Below are 17,400 nucleotides of genomic sequence, written 5' to 3' on the forward strand. Positions count from 1 at the left end.
AGATCCTTCAATGCGCCGCCAGGTACAGCTGACTTTCTTTTAAATAAGGTATTTTACACAGTGTGCCTGCCATTTTCAACATTTACACAAGCACCTTTGTCTTTGAAGTTCAGTGCCTATCAATGTTAAGTGTCTGAACCATAATTATTTTTTATTTATATGACATGAATGTAAAACAGCTTGGTTATCTGACTGTTCATCAACTGCAACCTCTGGCTGCGGATGGAATACTTGAATCTTCTTCATAGGTGCAGCTGGGGGCATGACAGAAAATAGAGGGAGCTGCACCCCCAAATGGCAAGCCTCAAGCAGGCATGGAACTTGGGAATAACTTGATTTCCAGGAAAATGGAAGCTTAAATACACAAAAATCCCAACACTGTTGATTTATAATTATTCGTAGCAAGTCAAATTCTGTCCCATGGAAACCCATTAAATAAAGACCCTATACAATATATAGTATTCTGTTCTTATAGTGTTGAGTATTATCAACTTACAATGCTGTATATCTGTCCATTGCAGACTGCACATCTCTACGGTAAACTGTACGAAGAATTACCATGACTGGGTCAAATTCTTTATCCCAGATATCAGCTGTTTAAATAAAAAAAAAAAAAAGGGCAAGCATGAGTTAACATTAATTTCTAAACACTATAAATTACTCCAGATTGTTTTGTTAATTAGCTTCATGGGAGGTACATGTACTTTACGTAGGTCTTTACGTTTCTAATTTGCCTTCATCAACAATGTTGATTAGTTTCTTACTTTTTCATACATCAGTGCAATTCTTCACTATAAGAGATATTTTCACTCAGTTAAACAATAAAAATTAAAAAGTAAGAATATTTTAGACAATGGATCTCTTTCACTGGCCATGTCTACACTAGCCAAAAACTTCGAAATGGCCATGAAAATGGCCATTTCGAAGTTTACTAATGAAGCGCTGAAATGCATATTCAGTGCTTCGTTAGCTTGCGGGCGGCCGCGGCACTTCGAAATTGACGCAGCTCATCCAGACAGGGCTCCTTTTTGAAAGGACCCCGCCTGCTTGGGAATAAGGGGACTTCGAAGCAGGCGGGGTCCTTTCAAAAAGGAGCCCCGTCTGGACGAGCAGCACGGCAGCGAGCCACGTCAATTTCGAAGTGCCGCGGCCGCCCGCAAGCTAATGAGGCGCTGAAAATGTATTTTAGCACTTCATTAGTAAACTTCGAAATGGCCATTTGCATGGCCATTTTGAAGTTTTTGGCTAGTGTATACATAGCCACTCTAACTTTAATAGCTTGTGGAATTTCAATTCTTTTTGTGTAATACCTTACGTTATACAAAAAAATATGACGTTGTCACAACTGTCAATAAAAGAAAAACTAGATTTATAAAGCATCACTCAAACATTATGTTTAAGCCACGAATAACCACAGTGTTTCTTTCATTGCAGTTCACATCACCATTTTTTCCGTATTCATGATATTTTGATCTCTTCTGGGAAAAAGCAGAATTTGATAAATACAGCCAGCCAGCAAAATAAGAGGTAACAAACAAAAGATGCTTTCGTCTCATAATAAAGCTCCACCTTTGTTTCAATTGAAGGCTCATTTCTGTCGTTACATTATAGATGGTTTACCAATTAAAACCTTTAAAATTTAATTTATAAGAAGTCAGCAGTTCTTTTTTAAAGGAAATTATTAAGGTTGCACTAATTCATAGGGTTTTACAAAACTGATGGAAAAAAGAAACAAGGTACAAGAGAGAAAAGAAAGTCATAGCACTGTACTTCCACTGCCCATAAAAAATACTGAGCTGCATAAAACATCCAGGCTGTCCCCTCTCCACGGGTTAACAGCTAGACATACAGCTGCACAAAAGACTCAAGTTACATGCAGTATACATCCCTGATGATATTGCCCCAGCTGTCTGTATTTTGCATTGGAGAGCTTGATGACTGCTGCACCACTAAGCAAGTCTCAGCACTTCAACTTCCCACCCAGGACTGAGGCACTCTTTTACACTGACAAATAAGGTGCAAATTTCAATATGCTGCTATAATCTTTAGGACAGTTTTCTGCCACTTTCAACTTGTTACACAAACATGGCCCTCTCCCCTACAAACAGCCATATGCACACTCCGCTGTGAATGGCTTCATTAACCAGGGAAGCAGAGGAAAAGCTGCATCTCAGAGAAAAGATTAATCTCCACCTCTTTAATATAAATATCATGCCCATGGACAAGTCCACTGACAAACAGAGCTGAGCTCCAAAAGATCCTGGCTTCAGGGACCCACTGAAGACACCCATACTTCTGTCTATAAGTTTGCCATGGTGGTTGACAACCCCTTGGAGCACCAGGGCAAAATACCCTTCTCTGTTTATGAATCCTGAGGCCTGCTTGGGAGGGAAGAAACAAATAAGCATGTGACTTCCATCAACTGGCCCAATCAGCTTGGGAATTCCATGTGTACAAAGCCATCAATAACCAGTGCAATCATATCTTTTCCCTGGCATTACATACCATCACAACAGCAGGTGCTCTCTCCATGCCAAACCAATGTGCTAGAATGGTGGTCACCTTACAGACACCAATTATGCCCCATCTACTCAGGGGCATGAGCAAGGCATGTGGTTGGGCTGCCAGTGTAGTTCTGGAGTTAGCTCAGAACACATACCCAGTAAGGCTTCCTTCCCCATCCTGAAATTGTTTACTGGTCAACCCAGGTTTGCAGAACAATCCTTTCCTGCCTATCCCTGCTTGTTTCCAAGAGCACAGAAACAGTGCTGCATGCTGTAAAGCTGCTCAAGAAACCAGTCCTCTACTATCAGTTAGCCTGTTGTCATGGTCTTCTTTGTCCATGTCCAGATTCCACCACCAGCGAATTATTTCTCCTGTGACTGGAGAAGCTGCTACAACCACCTCTTTGATGATGCACCAAGCCAAGTTCCATGCCAAATTCAAGATGCTTTAAAACACCAATATACAACACCAGCAGCCTTTGTCTGTTCAAAGTGCCAGCATAGCAACATGGAGCACTGCTGGATCCAAGCAGGTGGACAATAATTTGAAAATGGTGCTTGTCCACCTATAAGGAAAGTATTCGGGAAGATGAAGCATGGGCAGGGATTAAATAATTTCAACTAGCCTGGGTTCCACTATGTATCCCACAATGCACAGTGAGAAAAACTCTAGCATTTCAGACTGTTGAGCAGCAAAGTGAAGGAACATGGAATATCCTGTGGGAACGTCCCATGCACTGTGCACGGCAAGCTGTGGATGTGTGTACACAACAATGGGCATTGACATAAAACGTACGCATGTGAACGCAATTACTGTGATTTGCACACTGCCAAAAAATGTTTACTAGTGTCCCATGTAGACGGCCATTAGTTACAAAGTATTGTGATTAATATACTCATAAGTTTGAGGTATATGATTCTTACTTGATTCAGTCCAGTCAACAATTCACTTGTTTCTACATTTATGATCAATCGTTTTGCATTTAGACAGTTTTGCAAGTAACATTTACAGCTCTCGCCTTATTTCTGGGGAAGACTAGTATTACATGGTACCAAACCCATCACATTCCTAAACATTACTCTTCTCTTTTCAGCTTGGTATCTTAAAAGCCAGAGCAGGAATTACTTTGCAGAGGAGCTGCTAGAAGAAGAGTAAGTCTAAAGAGCAGCGTAAATGAACAAAGCTCATCCTTTCATAGAAAGTCAGATTTTTAAAAGTATCACCATAAATCTCTTTTTTTAAAAAGATATCTATCTAAACCCAGGACTTAGTCTAAACCCTTATTCACTTGATATAAGATTTTAAGCAATTACCATTTTCACATAGCTATGTGAAAGCAGCAGTCAACGATTATGTAACACAACAGGGAGAAATCAAATGCTTAGAATTCTAGCTCCACCAACAGGTGCAATGCAACAGATTTTAACACACTGGAGAATTTCTCAAAATTTTGACTGGCGAAAATTGTTTTTGATGTTCTAGTATAAAATAAGAATACAAGTGTTCCCTCCACGCACATGCTGAGTACATCTATTAATCTTCACATACTATTGGAGAATACACAAGTTTATTCTATGCATAGAGTAGACCAACAAGTCATGGATGACTCTGCTGTTTAAAATACTGTTTATTTCAGACTTTCATTTTGGTGACTACAGAAACATCAAAGTCTAAATTTGACCCTAGTTAAATGGGCACAGCTTGCTCTATTAACACCAATGGATGACAACGATGTCTGATTAGGCTACAACTATTTTTTGCCAAGAGTCCCTTTATCACTAACAACACAAAATTCTGTTGTTTCTGGTAGCAAACAGATCTATGCGCAGGTAACCCCACAGCTGAAATGCTTGGTGAGGGCCACTGTACTGATTTCCCATTCGCAATGGTCTGGGAACATGCAACTGAGGGCATCGGCTGTAACACTGAGTTCTTGGTGGAGATACACAGCTAGAGATTTGATCTGGTCTCAAATGCACTGTGGCCACAGCCTTGAGAGAGGGTGAATGAACTCCCCTTTGGCAGTTTATGTAATACATGCAGGTGATGCTGTTGGCAAGAATATTGGCCAATTTGCTGTGCAGGAGTCGCTGGAAATGTTTGCAGGCATACTGAACTGCTCGAAAGTTCCAACAGATTGATGTGGAACATGTGTTTGGTGAACAACCACCTGCCCTGTACCGTGTGGTGACCAAGATGCGCTCCCCAGCCAAGGAGAGAGGTGTCTATGGTAAGAGTGACTGACGGCAGCATACTGGTAAGGACATTGCCTGGACACATCTACCATTGAAGAGAAGCGAGAATCCATGGAGGGATAGCCACCAACTTGGAAAGGGCCAGTCATGTCTGAAGGCAGCGCATGTGAACCCTGGTTAGCTTGACCACGTGAGTGGTGGCAGCCATATGGCCCAGTAATACTAGGCAAGCGTGTACTGTACTGGTAGGAAATCTTTGATTGGGCTGCGTAACACTGCTGTGACAGTGTCTGTGTGCTACTACGAATTCCAGAGCCTGAGTAGGATGCATCGTAGACTTCATCTATTTGATATGGAAGCCCAGAATGAGTAGGAGGCATGTGGTGAGGTGCACCATGTGTCGCATTCTGGGAGGCGAAAGTCCCTTTACGAGGCAGTCGTCCAGGGAAGGGAATATGACGACTCCTGGACGCCGAACATGAGAGGCCACAACCGCCAAAGTTTTGGAAAATACTTGTGGTGCTGTGGAAAGGCAGAATGGGATGACCCGATATTGGCAGTGAAACAGAGGAAAAGTCTGTGAGCTGGATGGATGGTGATATGGAAATATGCATCTTGCAGGTGGAGGGCTGAGAGCCAATCGTTCTTGTCCAGGGCTGGGATAATGTTAGCAAGAGTCACCATGCTGAGATGTCTGAAAAGGACATACTTGATGAGTCGCGTGAAGTCCACCGTCAGTCGCCATTCCCCACGCTTCTTCTGAGCGAGGAAGTAGGTGGAATGGAACCCCCTGCCCTGGAATGCCTGGGGGACAAGCTCGACCACCCCCAAACTAAGGAGGTGTTAGACCTCTTGGTTGAGGAGATTCTCATGAGAAGGGTCCCTGAAGAGGGATGGGGTAGAGGATGGGGAGGGGTTGTAGAGGTGAAGGAGATGGAGTATCCTTTCACCACTAGTTCTAAGACCTGTCTGTCTGTGATGCTGGCCTCCCACTGATGCAGAAAGGGGTGGACACAGTGACAGAACAGTTGTGTGGTGCCCTCTTGGAAGCAATGGATCAGACCCTTGACCACAGCCTCAAAACTGCTGTTTTGAGGATTGAGAATGGGATGCCAAGGGCTGTTGGCTCTGATGTCCCCTGCCTGAATGACAGCACTGCAGTCTGTATCTCCATTATTGTAGCTGGAATCGGGGTTGCTACTGCAACTGTTGGTACTGGTCCCAAGAGCACTGGCATGGGGAGTACCAAGCCCATTTAGCCAGGAGTACGTACATCCCTGAAGTGCACAGAGTCATTCTGGAGTCCTTCATTAAAATGAAGGTCATAATCAGTTTTACTGGCAAAAAGATGCTAGCTGTAGAATGAGAGGTCTTTGACTTTATGTTGAAGCACCCCCAAGGGGATAAGACAGGAGGTATGGGGCATGACCAGCACCAAAGCAGTGACGGGTGCCACCATGTTGGCTATATCCATGGCTGATTGCACAGCCATGCTGGTAATGGTGTGGCCCTCTTTAATGATGCTAGACAGTGTCTGGCACTGGTGTTCCAGTAGTGCTGGGACAAGTTCCTGCAGTTTAGAATAGTTCTAGAAGTTGTAATCTGCCAGGTTGGCTGTATAGTTGGAGGTGCAGAGGAGGAGGATGCTGGAGGAATACACTTTTCGGTCCATAATGTCCCGTTTTTTTATCTTGAGGTGTGGTTCAAAAGGACTTCATTTTGTTACGAACTGTGTCCACTACTAGGGAGTTAGGAGATGGATTAGTAAACGAGAACTCAGTGTCCTTGGGTGCAACAAAATATTTCTTGTCAGCCCATTTGCTGGTGGGGGTGATGGATGCTGGGGTTTGCCACATAGTCATCGCCAGGTCAACGATGGCCTCATCCTTAGGCAATGCCACCCTCGAGGAAGGCGGGGGCTGTATCGTACATAGTAGTCTACACTGTTTCACTGGGACTGCTGATAGTCATTGTCAAAGGACTGGCCACAGAGTGGAAAAGGTCCTGGAAAGACTGGGCTTCACTGGTGGAAGGGGGCAACATAGAAAGCAACGCATCATCCAGTGATGAGGAAGATGGGTGTAGAGGGGGGGCCCCTTGCCCCTGAGAAAATGGCTCCTCAGTGCTGTGGCACACTGATAGAGGAAACCGTGCTGTGGATGGTCATAGTAAGGGTAGGCATGATTCCAACACAGAAGACTGTGCCGACTGGGTACTCCAGTGCTGCATCAGTTTGTGCCACAAGGACCACTGTTGCCATTTTCTGGTGGGCGCAGTGGGAGGCACAGGAATTGGAGTGGTCCACTTCGCCTTGGCCAACGGCGGGCTTGCTAGTGCCGAAGCTGTTGCTAATGAAGTTTATGCCGCGTGCCTGCGTTTCAGCATGGAATGTGCCAGTTTAGTCAGTGCTGGTGGGACCAGCGCTGTGAAGCCTGGAGTGGTTCTCCCTTTTGGCCGCCTGGACAGATGGCTCCAGAAGCCAGGAATGGGCAGGAGAGGGATCCGGTACAGCAACGAGACACCCTTTGGAGACTGGGGGATGCATGGAGTCCTCACCCTAGGCCACAGTCTTAGCTGCTGGCTCGTCTGGGGCCCATGGCTGTAAGGACTTCTCATACAGGAAAGTCTTAAGCTTGTTAACCAGGTCCTTATGGGCTCTTGCTGTCACGCAGGAACAACGAATGCAAGACTCCTCCAAAGCACCTAATGCAAGATGCATGGCCATCTGAGATGGGCAAGGTGTCCTTGCAGGTGGCGCACTGTCTGAATCCTGGAGAACCCAGCATAGCGGTGGCACAGTGCACTAACTCTACTAACTAAGAACTTACAGGGGGGTTTTTGTTTATTACATGGGTGTGTTTTGGCTTTTTTTTTTTTTTTTTTTTTTTTTTTTAAAAACTATAACAGCATAGAACAGGATACAAAACATGGCCTAGGGTAAGGGTTAACGAACTAACTATTCTTGGAACTCTTTTGCAGAGTAGCAAGGCTCTGTCTGCAGACAAGGATGGTAGAGAATGAACTGAGAAGCCTGCACTGCACGCACGCCAGAGAGCACAAGGAGGTGCTTCTGTGCATGTGTAGCATGGGAAACCACGACTATGGAAGAATCTCTGAGTGCAGGTGCAAGAACACACTGACACCCAGAGTGTATGCACCTATACCCAGAGAAGGGACACTACTCAAAGAACAACTTTTTCCCCCCACGTCCAGAGATCACACAGACTACAACAATACTCTGAGAAATGGTATACCTCTCCGTCCCCCTTCTCAGACTAGTATTCTCAGATCAGACCACTGTGTCAGAGGCCAGGTAGTCTACATTGTGCAGAATAGGCCGTAAAAGGAATCTTCATGCTCTGGAACAAAATAAATCAGGAAGTCTGGACAGATCTAATGCACGCCATTTCCTAGGAAGACAAATTCTTGGATGGCTTGGCAATAAAGCTAAGTTAAGTAACAACAAGACTATATTCATCCCTTTTTAAAAAAAATACATTATGAAAATACCTAAATTTAGCCTTCAAAATCCAGTGTCTTGCCTATTTAGATTTGAAGAATAAATTTCTACCTTTTCCAATTTCCTCTGATAGTTAAGTCCTGTTTTAAAAAAAAAATTTTTACATATGAGGGAGGGGATTCTGACATGGTTTGTTATTTATGAACATTAAAAAGCACCACAGCTTTAACTTTAGCTTTAAATATGAACATATAACTGAGCACAGGGCTACCAGCACATCAATGCAACAAAAAGGTGAGAATTCAGTACACTACCCTGGAGTCTTCATTTACTGTTCTATCTAATTTTCAAATGGAGAGAGAGCTGTTACATAGCTCATCAGTAGCCCTCAAAGCACTTCACAGAGGAGGTCAGTGTCATTTCTCCATTTTACAGATAGGGAAACTGAGGCAGTGACATGAGATTTACCCAACATTGCTCAGCAGGCGTGTGGTAGAACTGGGAATAGAATCCTTGTCTCCTAATTCCCAGTTCTGTGTTGCAGGTCCCACTTGCATCTGTTGGTCATTTTCAGTTAACATTACAACAGAAGCTCTGTAGGCTATCCTACTCACTACTGCAGTCACTGCAGATTTTTCAGTTGTAAATCTGGAAATTTCAATAAGCAAAAGTGGAAGGATAATGAATTGTATACATTACAGCTGCCAAAATAAATGAGCAGTCTTATGAGATACTCTACAGTTCTCCAGCCAATACAGTAGATCACAGTTTACCAAAGTTAACAAAACCCACCCACAGTACACGTCTATTAAGTCTTCACTGAGGAGACGCCAACATTTTTTGGTGTGCGAATCAAAGTATGTTGATCGCTTATTGCAATTTAGCATGATTCTTCTGGTTTTGGCTTCTGCGCTGACTTGTGGTGGCACATGGCTAAGACTATGGACCCATCACTCAGATCTCTGGTTCCAATAATTGAGGCCCTCACCAGTTCCAGCTTCACCTTTAGCCAGCAGAGCTTAGGCTCCTCAGTAAATCAATGATTTATTGTTTATTACCCATGTCCTGTCCATGGCTTTTGATAAAAATACCCGTGACAAAAATGTAGCCTTACACATGGCTAATGCTCACCTATTTGGGGCTTATGTTTGGACAAGAAGCAAAATCTCATTTTACATCTTAATTGATTTTATCGCCCATCAGTGCTTACTATGTGAGAAAATAAAGAAAAAGTCAACAGAAACTGAAAGGATAAATAAGTCATTTTTACCATGTAAAAGCACCTCCACTCTATGTAACTTGCTTAGAAAGTAAAACCAGTGAATTATTATACCTTTAGGTGTATACATTCCTTGCTGCATAGAACCCCCAGGTTCAAACACAGGAGCTTTAAAATCAGCAACTGCTGACAACATTGATTCAAAGCTTAGACTTCCTGGAACAATGCCACTTTTCGGGTTGGGATTTTCTGGAATGTGATCTTTATGTTAAGAAAAACAATGACTATCAAGGACTACTTAACAACAGAAACAAAGGACATCACTATTTACTTTTGTCTGATGTTTTAACAGATGCAAAACTTCTGCAATGCTTTAATTTCACCACAAGAGGTCTACATGCTACAGCAGTTCCAGTGAAATTAAATTTGTACAGTAACATAACTCTTTTTGGGTACAATTTTAATTCTGTTCACTACTTGTATTATTGCTCAAACTGGTATTTGCTTATTCAAGGATCATATACCAAATGTAAACCATCGAAAAAGTTCCTAAACATGACATTGATCATGTACTGCTACCAAACACATATGGTGGATAGGATTGTTTAAAATTTTTCCAAAAATCTCTTCTCTCAATTAGTATCCTCAGAGAGTAAGTCTTGAGTGAAAACGTCGAACAAACTTCACTCACTGGAGATTATGCATACATATGTATGCACTCACTGCACTTTTTTTTTTTTTTGTTAGCAAAAAAATTACAGGCTTGTAGCCCAATGGTAACACACCTTGTTCTGAATTAGGGTTAAGCACAAACAAAGTAATCAGATGACTGGGGCTCACAAACCTCTGTTAGCTGGGTTGGCCATATCTGATTTACTGTGATAACCTGCAGGGAAACAACTAATTTCTTGTTTAATCAGAAGAACTAACCACTTTTGTTTGGCAAGCCATAGGATTTTTAAACATTTCAGTAAGCCACCAGCGTTGAGTCAACAGGTAGCTGGGCTGGCTCTTGCAGAAAGGGAGGAAAAAGAGAGTGGGGAAAAGAAACTTGGCTCTGACCACCTCAAAGAGTAAAGGCTGGTGAAAGACAAATACAGAAATGAGAACATTTGTTAAATCAGTCTGGCTTTAAGAACTAATAGAAGTATCTTTTCATGCTGAGGAGTGGCATACAAGTTGCTGAAAGGGAGGCTTATAATCTACGTGCAGAGAAAGCCGGGGCAGAGCACTTGATGGTAGAACGATAATTCAGGAAGGGAGAAAATTAGTGGATTTAACTGAAAATATTAAAAGCAAGATCGTGTATGCAGCCACAGGGGATGAGTGGGAAGATATAAGCAGAAGCACGTAAGAGAAAGAAAAATCAAAATAAAATGGAAGAAAAATTGTAAAACTAACATGATGTGCACATAATCATTCAATACCTCATTATTATAAACCTCAACCTACTTTTCACCATTTCTACCTTTAAATTATTCCAGTCACTTTACTACACTATGTTTACAGTTGGACTGCAAGCTCTGTAGGGAAACTATGTTGTCTATTTTCCTTTGCTGCAAAGCACCTAGCATACTGTAAAAACGTTTTAAAAGTACTGCAAATCCTCACAGGTATAATTTTCAAACAAACAATTTGGGAACACTAAAGTAAGGAAGAAAATATCATTATGACCAACAGTACATCATAATCCAGTGACATCTGCCCACAGCTCCTGAAGTTTGAGCATGTTACAAACAAGCAACACTGATAGCATTGTGCACAAGCTTTGAAATGTTGCACAACACAATCTTTTATAGTATTAATTACACACAGAAATAAACAAATAAGTTAACAGATTTCAAGGATATGAGATCCAGTAGTGAACTATGAGTCCTGTCGTTCATACAGAGCTGGGCTACCATCTCTGCTCTCAGGATCTCGTCATCTGTCATCCCTAGGGCAACAAAAATAAAATTAAATACCCTGTACAAGTTGTATGACTAAACAAAAAAGTGACACATGGGCACACAATTATGTTTGCATCTAAGTAAGTAAAACACTAATTATAAATGTAAGACTCAGCAGTTCGATATCTAAATTAACAAAATTACACTCTTAAAATTACCAATTAGATTTCTGGTTGATTCCCAAAATTGTCCACAATAATTTAGTAAATTATTCTTATTTTCTCATAAGAGCACTCTATGTATTTGGAAGATGAGTAAATACACATGCTGTTTACAAGACAGCCTCCTGCACAATAGGCAGTACTAAAGCGTGTTTTCCAAAGATTCTATTGTAAAACACAGTAATGCCAAAAGCTTAACGAAACAGAAGTTTGGACTAAGATGTACGAAGCACATCCAGAGAAACTCTGTGCGCCATAGACTCTGAAAGGGCAATTTGTGCAAAGCTGCTGAAGTGATCTACAGAACAGGGTGAGACTAGTGGATTCAAAGCAAGAAGAGCAGCATCCACTGGGGCAACAGTAAGTCTAAAGTTTTACCAGCTGCCAAGTTTTTGTGGCCAGGAGAGAAGGATTTTGCCCCTGGTTACTGGGAGAGACACTTTCTACTTCATTTCTATTACAAATTAACAGAAAAGGAATATTCACAAAGCTGAGAACATTGCACATTTGCTTCTTGGCATACAATTTTGAGGTGCCCAAGTGGGAAATGGGACTCTCCTTTAATTCATGCACTGACCTCACTCAGAGAGCAGAAACCAAGTGATTTATGTAAAAATAATATAATTCAATATAATTTCAGTTAATAAAGAAAGTTCTGACAGGGAAATAAGCAGCTCAATAATAAGAGATTATCACAAGTTGGAGCTTCAGGACTTGCTGTTTCAAACAGCAGTATTGACACATCTGGTGATCATAGGTAATAAAAATATTCAGCCATTTATTTCTCTCAAGGACAGGAATGGACCACATTGCAACAAAGGAAAAGACACTCTAACCTGTATTTTGGCTCTTTCTAGTTTTTAGGACACTTTAAATGAAAAAACTTGGTACTGAAACCATATTATAAACATAAAGCACGACCATTCGATTTTAAATTTTAAAATTGTACTTATTCTGTTACAGCATAGCTATGAAATGATGAACAAAACACCAAATACACACAACTATTCTATGTTACAGTAATATTCTTGACTAGGTAAGTTGTGATTCTTACCTAAATGTAACCGAAGACTTAACAGAATGACAAGAAAGGTTAATGCTCCCTCCAACATAGATCTCTCATGTTCTGAATCAAGAACAGTATTCTGATGCTGCGATGCCATTGTTAACAGATCTACCACCTTGAATCTATAGGATGGAGAGCAAAGTTAGAGACCTCCTTTTTCTGTGTTACGAGCCTGATGATGAGAGGTGCAAAGTACTTAGGATTCCTACTGAAGCACCAATACCAGTACCCCCTGTGAGGACAGCCTGACAAATCAGTCTTAGATATCAACATCAATTCCAGCTACACAATATCAACTTTCAGGTCTAGTGTACCTGCCCTTAGATGCAAACTCTTGAAATAAAAGGCTTTTTATTTTCAGAACAGGTCCCTTTATCACTGTATTGAACTGATCCTATTTGCGGCAGGGCACTGCTCTTTCACCTTTTGCCACTTCAGCCCATATCAAGGGAAATGGATTGGGGATAGGAAAGTAGCCTTGGTTTGCCTGATCACTGACTGCACCTGCTGCCTCATTATGCAAGAGCTATAAGGCTGGGAGGAAGTGAGAGAAAGGGAACCAGAGACCAGGAGGGAAGGGACACATAGGGAGAGAAGGGAGCCTGTTATTCTGTTGCTGGCCAGGCCTGCCTGGTGCTCAGCCACTGTGAATAGCCTGTATAAAGTAGGTAGGAAAAGGACACAAATAAAGAGAATAGGTGTTGCATCAGCCTGGAGCATCCCTGAGTGTGTCAGGAGCGGGACTGAATACACAGAGGAGCAACGTGCACCCTGTCATGCTATTCATTCTTCATATTCAAATACATGCTATTTTGTATTTACATTTATGTCCTGCTTTTCTTCACTCAGGTCTATGCTACAGCAGCACTGCTACAGCGCTGTAACCCTGGGCTACAGCTGTGACCCTGGAGTGTAGACACTGCCCATATCACAAAAAGTTTTTCCATTGACATAAGTAATCCACCTCCCCGAGAGGCAGTAGTAGGAGTGATGGAAGAATTCTTGTGTCATCAGCTGCATCTAATGGGGGGTTAGGTTGACCTAATTACTTTGCACAGGGTGTGACAATTTTCACTACCCTGAGCAACTAAGTTAGGCCACTCTAAGCTTCAGGTGTAGATCAAGCCTTCAGCAGGAGTAAGCAGACTTCTTCTGATCCTCACTGCAATTCATTCTCCCTTTCAGTGTGGGCATTCCAAATACTTGAACACACGAGTGTCTAACATGCCTAAAATTGGGGAGCTCAAGAGATTCAACTCTATGGTTTCATAAACATATTGCATACAGTATATAATGAATGTAAATCCAAAACCAGCCCTGAATGATAGGATGAATCAAACTACCACAGTGGAGCCCACCCAAGAAATTGTGTAAGTGGAAATGTATTGCTTCACCTGGGGAGGAAAAAATAGATAGTGCTGTGGTGTGAGAGACATTCAACAGTTATTCACCTTTCTTTCCCCCACTATAATTTAAATAACAAGTGGCAAAATGCTATGCAGTGGTATTTATTCTGTCCTTGTGCTTTGATCTTACCTTTCAAAAACTGATGAAATAAAATAATCTGGGTCAAGTCTAGAAGCACAGACCTGTAAACACAAGAATGGTACATTCACTTTACTCGTTAGTCTTTAGCATTCTTATAAATACAATACTTGGGTTCACAGAGATTTTACCTTACCTGCAATAGGTAAATGTCAGGATCTATCATGGAGTTACAAAAATGAGACTGTACGTAAGTCATTGCTTGTCCTTTAATTTGTAGACCATTTCTTACCCACATGTTGCTATGGATTTCAGAGAGGCTTGCCTGTTTTTTAAACAGAAAGAATTATCTGAAATAAATATGCTGCAAAAATAAAAGGAAATTCAGCTATTCAGTTGTCTGTAGCCACAATATCAGCTGTGATCCCCTCAGATCTCAAGATCAGCGAAGTTGGCCCACCTCATAAATTGGATGAGAGTCACCCTAGAAACATCCACAGATGCTGGAAAAAAAAAATCAGTTGATAACCAGTATGTGATTCTCTTCTTGCTGAGACAGTACTAAATCCATCCATGAAGCAGGAGGTTAAATTATAGTGGTGAATGAGACTTAAAACCAAAACCTTGATCATTTAAAAGATACTGTACTATTTGTTATATTCCACCACAGATCTGTAATACGTATAACACATGCTCCACTCCAAAAGATGGCAGCCTTTCAGGAAATGGAAGGGTTGGCTTGTGAAAAGACCCACGATTCTTTATCCTGAAAAAGTACCCAAAAATGAAGTATGTCTTTTAACAGATCGTCAATTACTACAACTATTTCCTTTCATCCCCTAACTTCTATATAAACAGGATATTAAGTGTAAACCCTCAGATGATAATCCTATCTATTACTACTAATAAAAGTCAAGGAACAAAGGAGTCCTCACAATGCAGCCCCTACAATCATCCAGAATATTCTGTTTTCCCAATTTCTACAAATTAATTGCATGCACAAATTGTTCCAAGATCAAGTACGTACTCAAATTTAGAGGTAGCTTTCTGAAAACGTAATCCTAAACATTAGCATAATTCTCAGCAACATAACACCTACGCTGAGTCTACACTAGGAACTAACTTTGAAGTTAACTTCAAAGTTAGGCACTACTTCAAAGTAGCCAGCAGAGTCTATACACGTTTTCCGTTATTCTGAAGTTAACCTCAAAGTAGGAAGCCCCACTTCAAAGTCCTTCTTCCATTCCTGGGAATGGAGTAGTGCCCTACTTCAAAGTTGAACTTCGAGGTAGGGTGAGTGTAGACGCTCAATTTCGAAGTTGCTTACTTCAAAGTTGTACTTCAAAGTAAGCAACTTCAAAGTTATTGTTGTAGTGTAGACACAGCCCTAGAGTCATATGACTAACAGCATTTGAAAAATTAAGCCTCTGTGATTCTGCTACTTTTCTACATTTGCTCTGACAAATTGCTGTAAAATTGTGCTGAAAAGTGATATATTTCATATACTGCAACAAGTTATCACCAGTATTCACTTTTGCATTGCACAGTGTAAGTGTTTTTCGCCTGCCATTCAAACATTTTTGTAATCTACCTTAAGTTATTTGGACTGAACATGGGGAAGAGAGAGCCATCCTCTCTCATACTCTGGACATTCAAACCTCACAAGCAGCCTGGCACCATACCTGAATCTGAAGTGGATGAATCATTAGTTTCATCAGCATCTCCTGATCTGGTAAAATAGAATCCAGATCTAATTCTTGGCATTTGACAGCCTACAAACAAAATGGAATATAAATTTTTCTCAGAATATAAAGAAATAATTCTTTCACACTAGAAACAGAGAACATCTTATAGACTAAGGTAACAAATGTATGCTGACCTTACTCAGAAACATAGCGTAGTAACGATGCAGTGGCAAATGAAAAGTAACCTGGTTAGGAGCTGGCTGCAAAGAAAACACAATGTGTTTTACAATAAAATACAAAAATTGTAAGAATCATAGACTATCGCTGTATCTGACACATCTACTGCTGATGGCTCTTTCCACTTCAGGGGTGGGGAACCCCCAGCCCGTGGTCTGGATATGGACCCCAAGGCCAGGGCTCCCTTTCATGGCATCTGGCCTGTGGCAGAGTGGAGGTACAGAGCCTGATCCTCATGGCCCAGATCAGGCAAGCCACAGTCTGGATCCAGACCAGGGCTGGGGGCGGCAGGAAGCAGCTCCAGACTCTGCTACCACTTGCTACTGTTACCCCAGCTTGGAGAAGGGAGTAGGGCAGCCTACCTGGAGACGTATTACTACTGATAGGATTGGCTGGAATTGGTGGTGCTTGGAGCAGGGGAGGAGGTGCATCTGGTGGTGCTGCAAAGGTAAGCTGGAACCCCATCACCCAGACCCCACGCCCCCAGACAGCTCCTGCACCCACCTCCCATCCAGGCCCCACTCCCACCCCCTTCCTGCACCCTTGCTCCCAGACCTCTCACATCGCCACCTGCACCCTGTTCCTACTCCCTCCATCCCAAGACCCCACACCCCAAACGCTCTGCCCCTCCCACCCAGACCACACACGCCCTTCCTCTTCCCCAAACTCACCACCCATACCCTACCAGGGCTCCACCACCCTTTCCTCAAACAGTTCCAGCTGATCTTTCTTGCCTAACCTCACCTTACCAGGAATCAGAAAAATGCCTCCCAATATACCAGTGCTGCCCACAATCCAGTACTTTGTAAGAAAAGAAGTACCAAGTGTCTTTGCTTTATCATTGCCAACGCCCTCCACTCACCTGCCTTGAAGTGCTCCAACAGCATCAACTCACAGTCTGAATACAAGTTCACATTAATTTAATAAGTGAACTCTGGCATTCTTAATTCACAAGTACATAACTATATTCATAAATTAAAAAGGTTTAAACAAAAGTATCATTGTTTTTAATGTGGTAATCCACTTGGCTACGTATTTGAACTGATTTTTTCTTTTTCCTTTAAATAATAAAAATATTAACTAAAGTTAAAGAAGACATTTCCCGCAGCAATACGTTTAGTCACATAAAAGATGAAAACCTCGTCTACAAAGTTGATGGCGTCAAACCAGTCCTGAAGTGCTTCAAGGCAGTATCGAACGACATTTCGTGTGTACTCTTGTGTCTCCTGCATAAGAAAAAGTATCTGTCACTGCATCATCATACAATATACTGCACTATTCAGCAATTGTTTTGCATAACAGTGTCATTAATACAATGGGAAAATTTGTGAACTAGTATGAGGGTTTAAGGATTTTTTTTTTTCAGTTCTTTTCTGCTCAATTTTGAACAGGGCACAAACATGGAATTTGCATGGTGTTTCTCTTTTCATTTTAAGAA

At 41.8% G+C, this 17,400-nt stretch overlaps 1 protein-coding gene across 4 annotated transcripts in view; it reads right to left on the bottom strand.

The window, feature by feature from the left end:
• The window catches only part of UBR3 (ubiquitin protein ligase E3 component n-recognin 3), a 189,465-nt gene that overhangs the window by 117,453 nt on the left and 54,612 nt on the right, over nt 1–17,400 (bottom strand). For all 4 annotated transcript variants that reach the window (XM_075001016.1, XM_075001019.1, XM_075001018.1 and 1 more), the window contains exons 11-19: nt 17,102–17,188; nt 15,920–15,985; nt 15,723–15,812; nt 14,237–14,365; nt 14,092–14,144; nt 12,544–12,677; nt 11,228–11,315; nt 9,494–9,633; nt 497–593 (exon numbers count right to left, since the gene is read on the bottom strand). In XM_075001016.1, the coding sequence (XP_074857117.1) occupies nt 497–593; nt 9,494–9,633; nt 11,228–11,315; nt 12,544–12,677; nt 14,092–14,144; nt 14,237–14,365; nt 15,723–15,812; nt 15,920–15,985; nt 17,102–17,188 (884 nt within the window). The remainder of the gene's footprint in view (nt 1–496; nt 594–9,493; nt 9,634–11,227; nt 11,316–12,543; nt 12,678–14,091; nt 14,145–14,236; nt 14,366–15,722; nt 15,813–15,919; nt 15,986–17,101; nt 17,189–17,400) is intronic.

The sequence above is a fragment of the Carettochelys insculpta genome, chromosome 8 (genome assembly GCF_033958435.1).
Source record: "Carettochelys insculpta isolate YL-2023 chromosome 8, ASM3395843v1, whole genome shotgun sequence".
In the NCBI taxonomy this organism is placed as follows: domain Eukaryota; kingdom Metazoa; phylum Chordata; order Testudines; family Carettochelyidae; genus Carettochelys; species Carettochelys insculpta.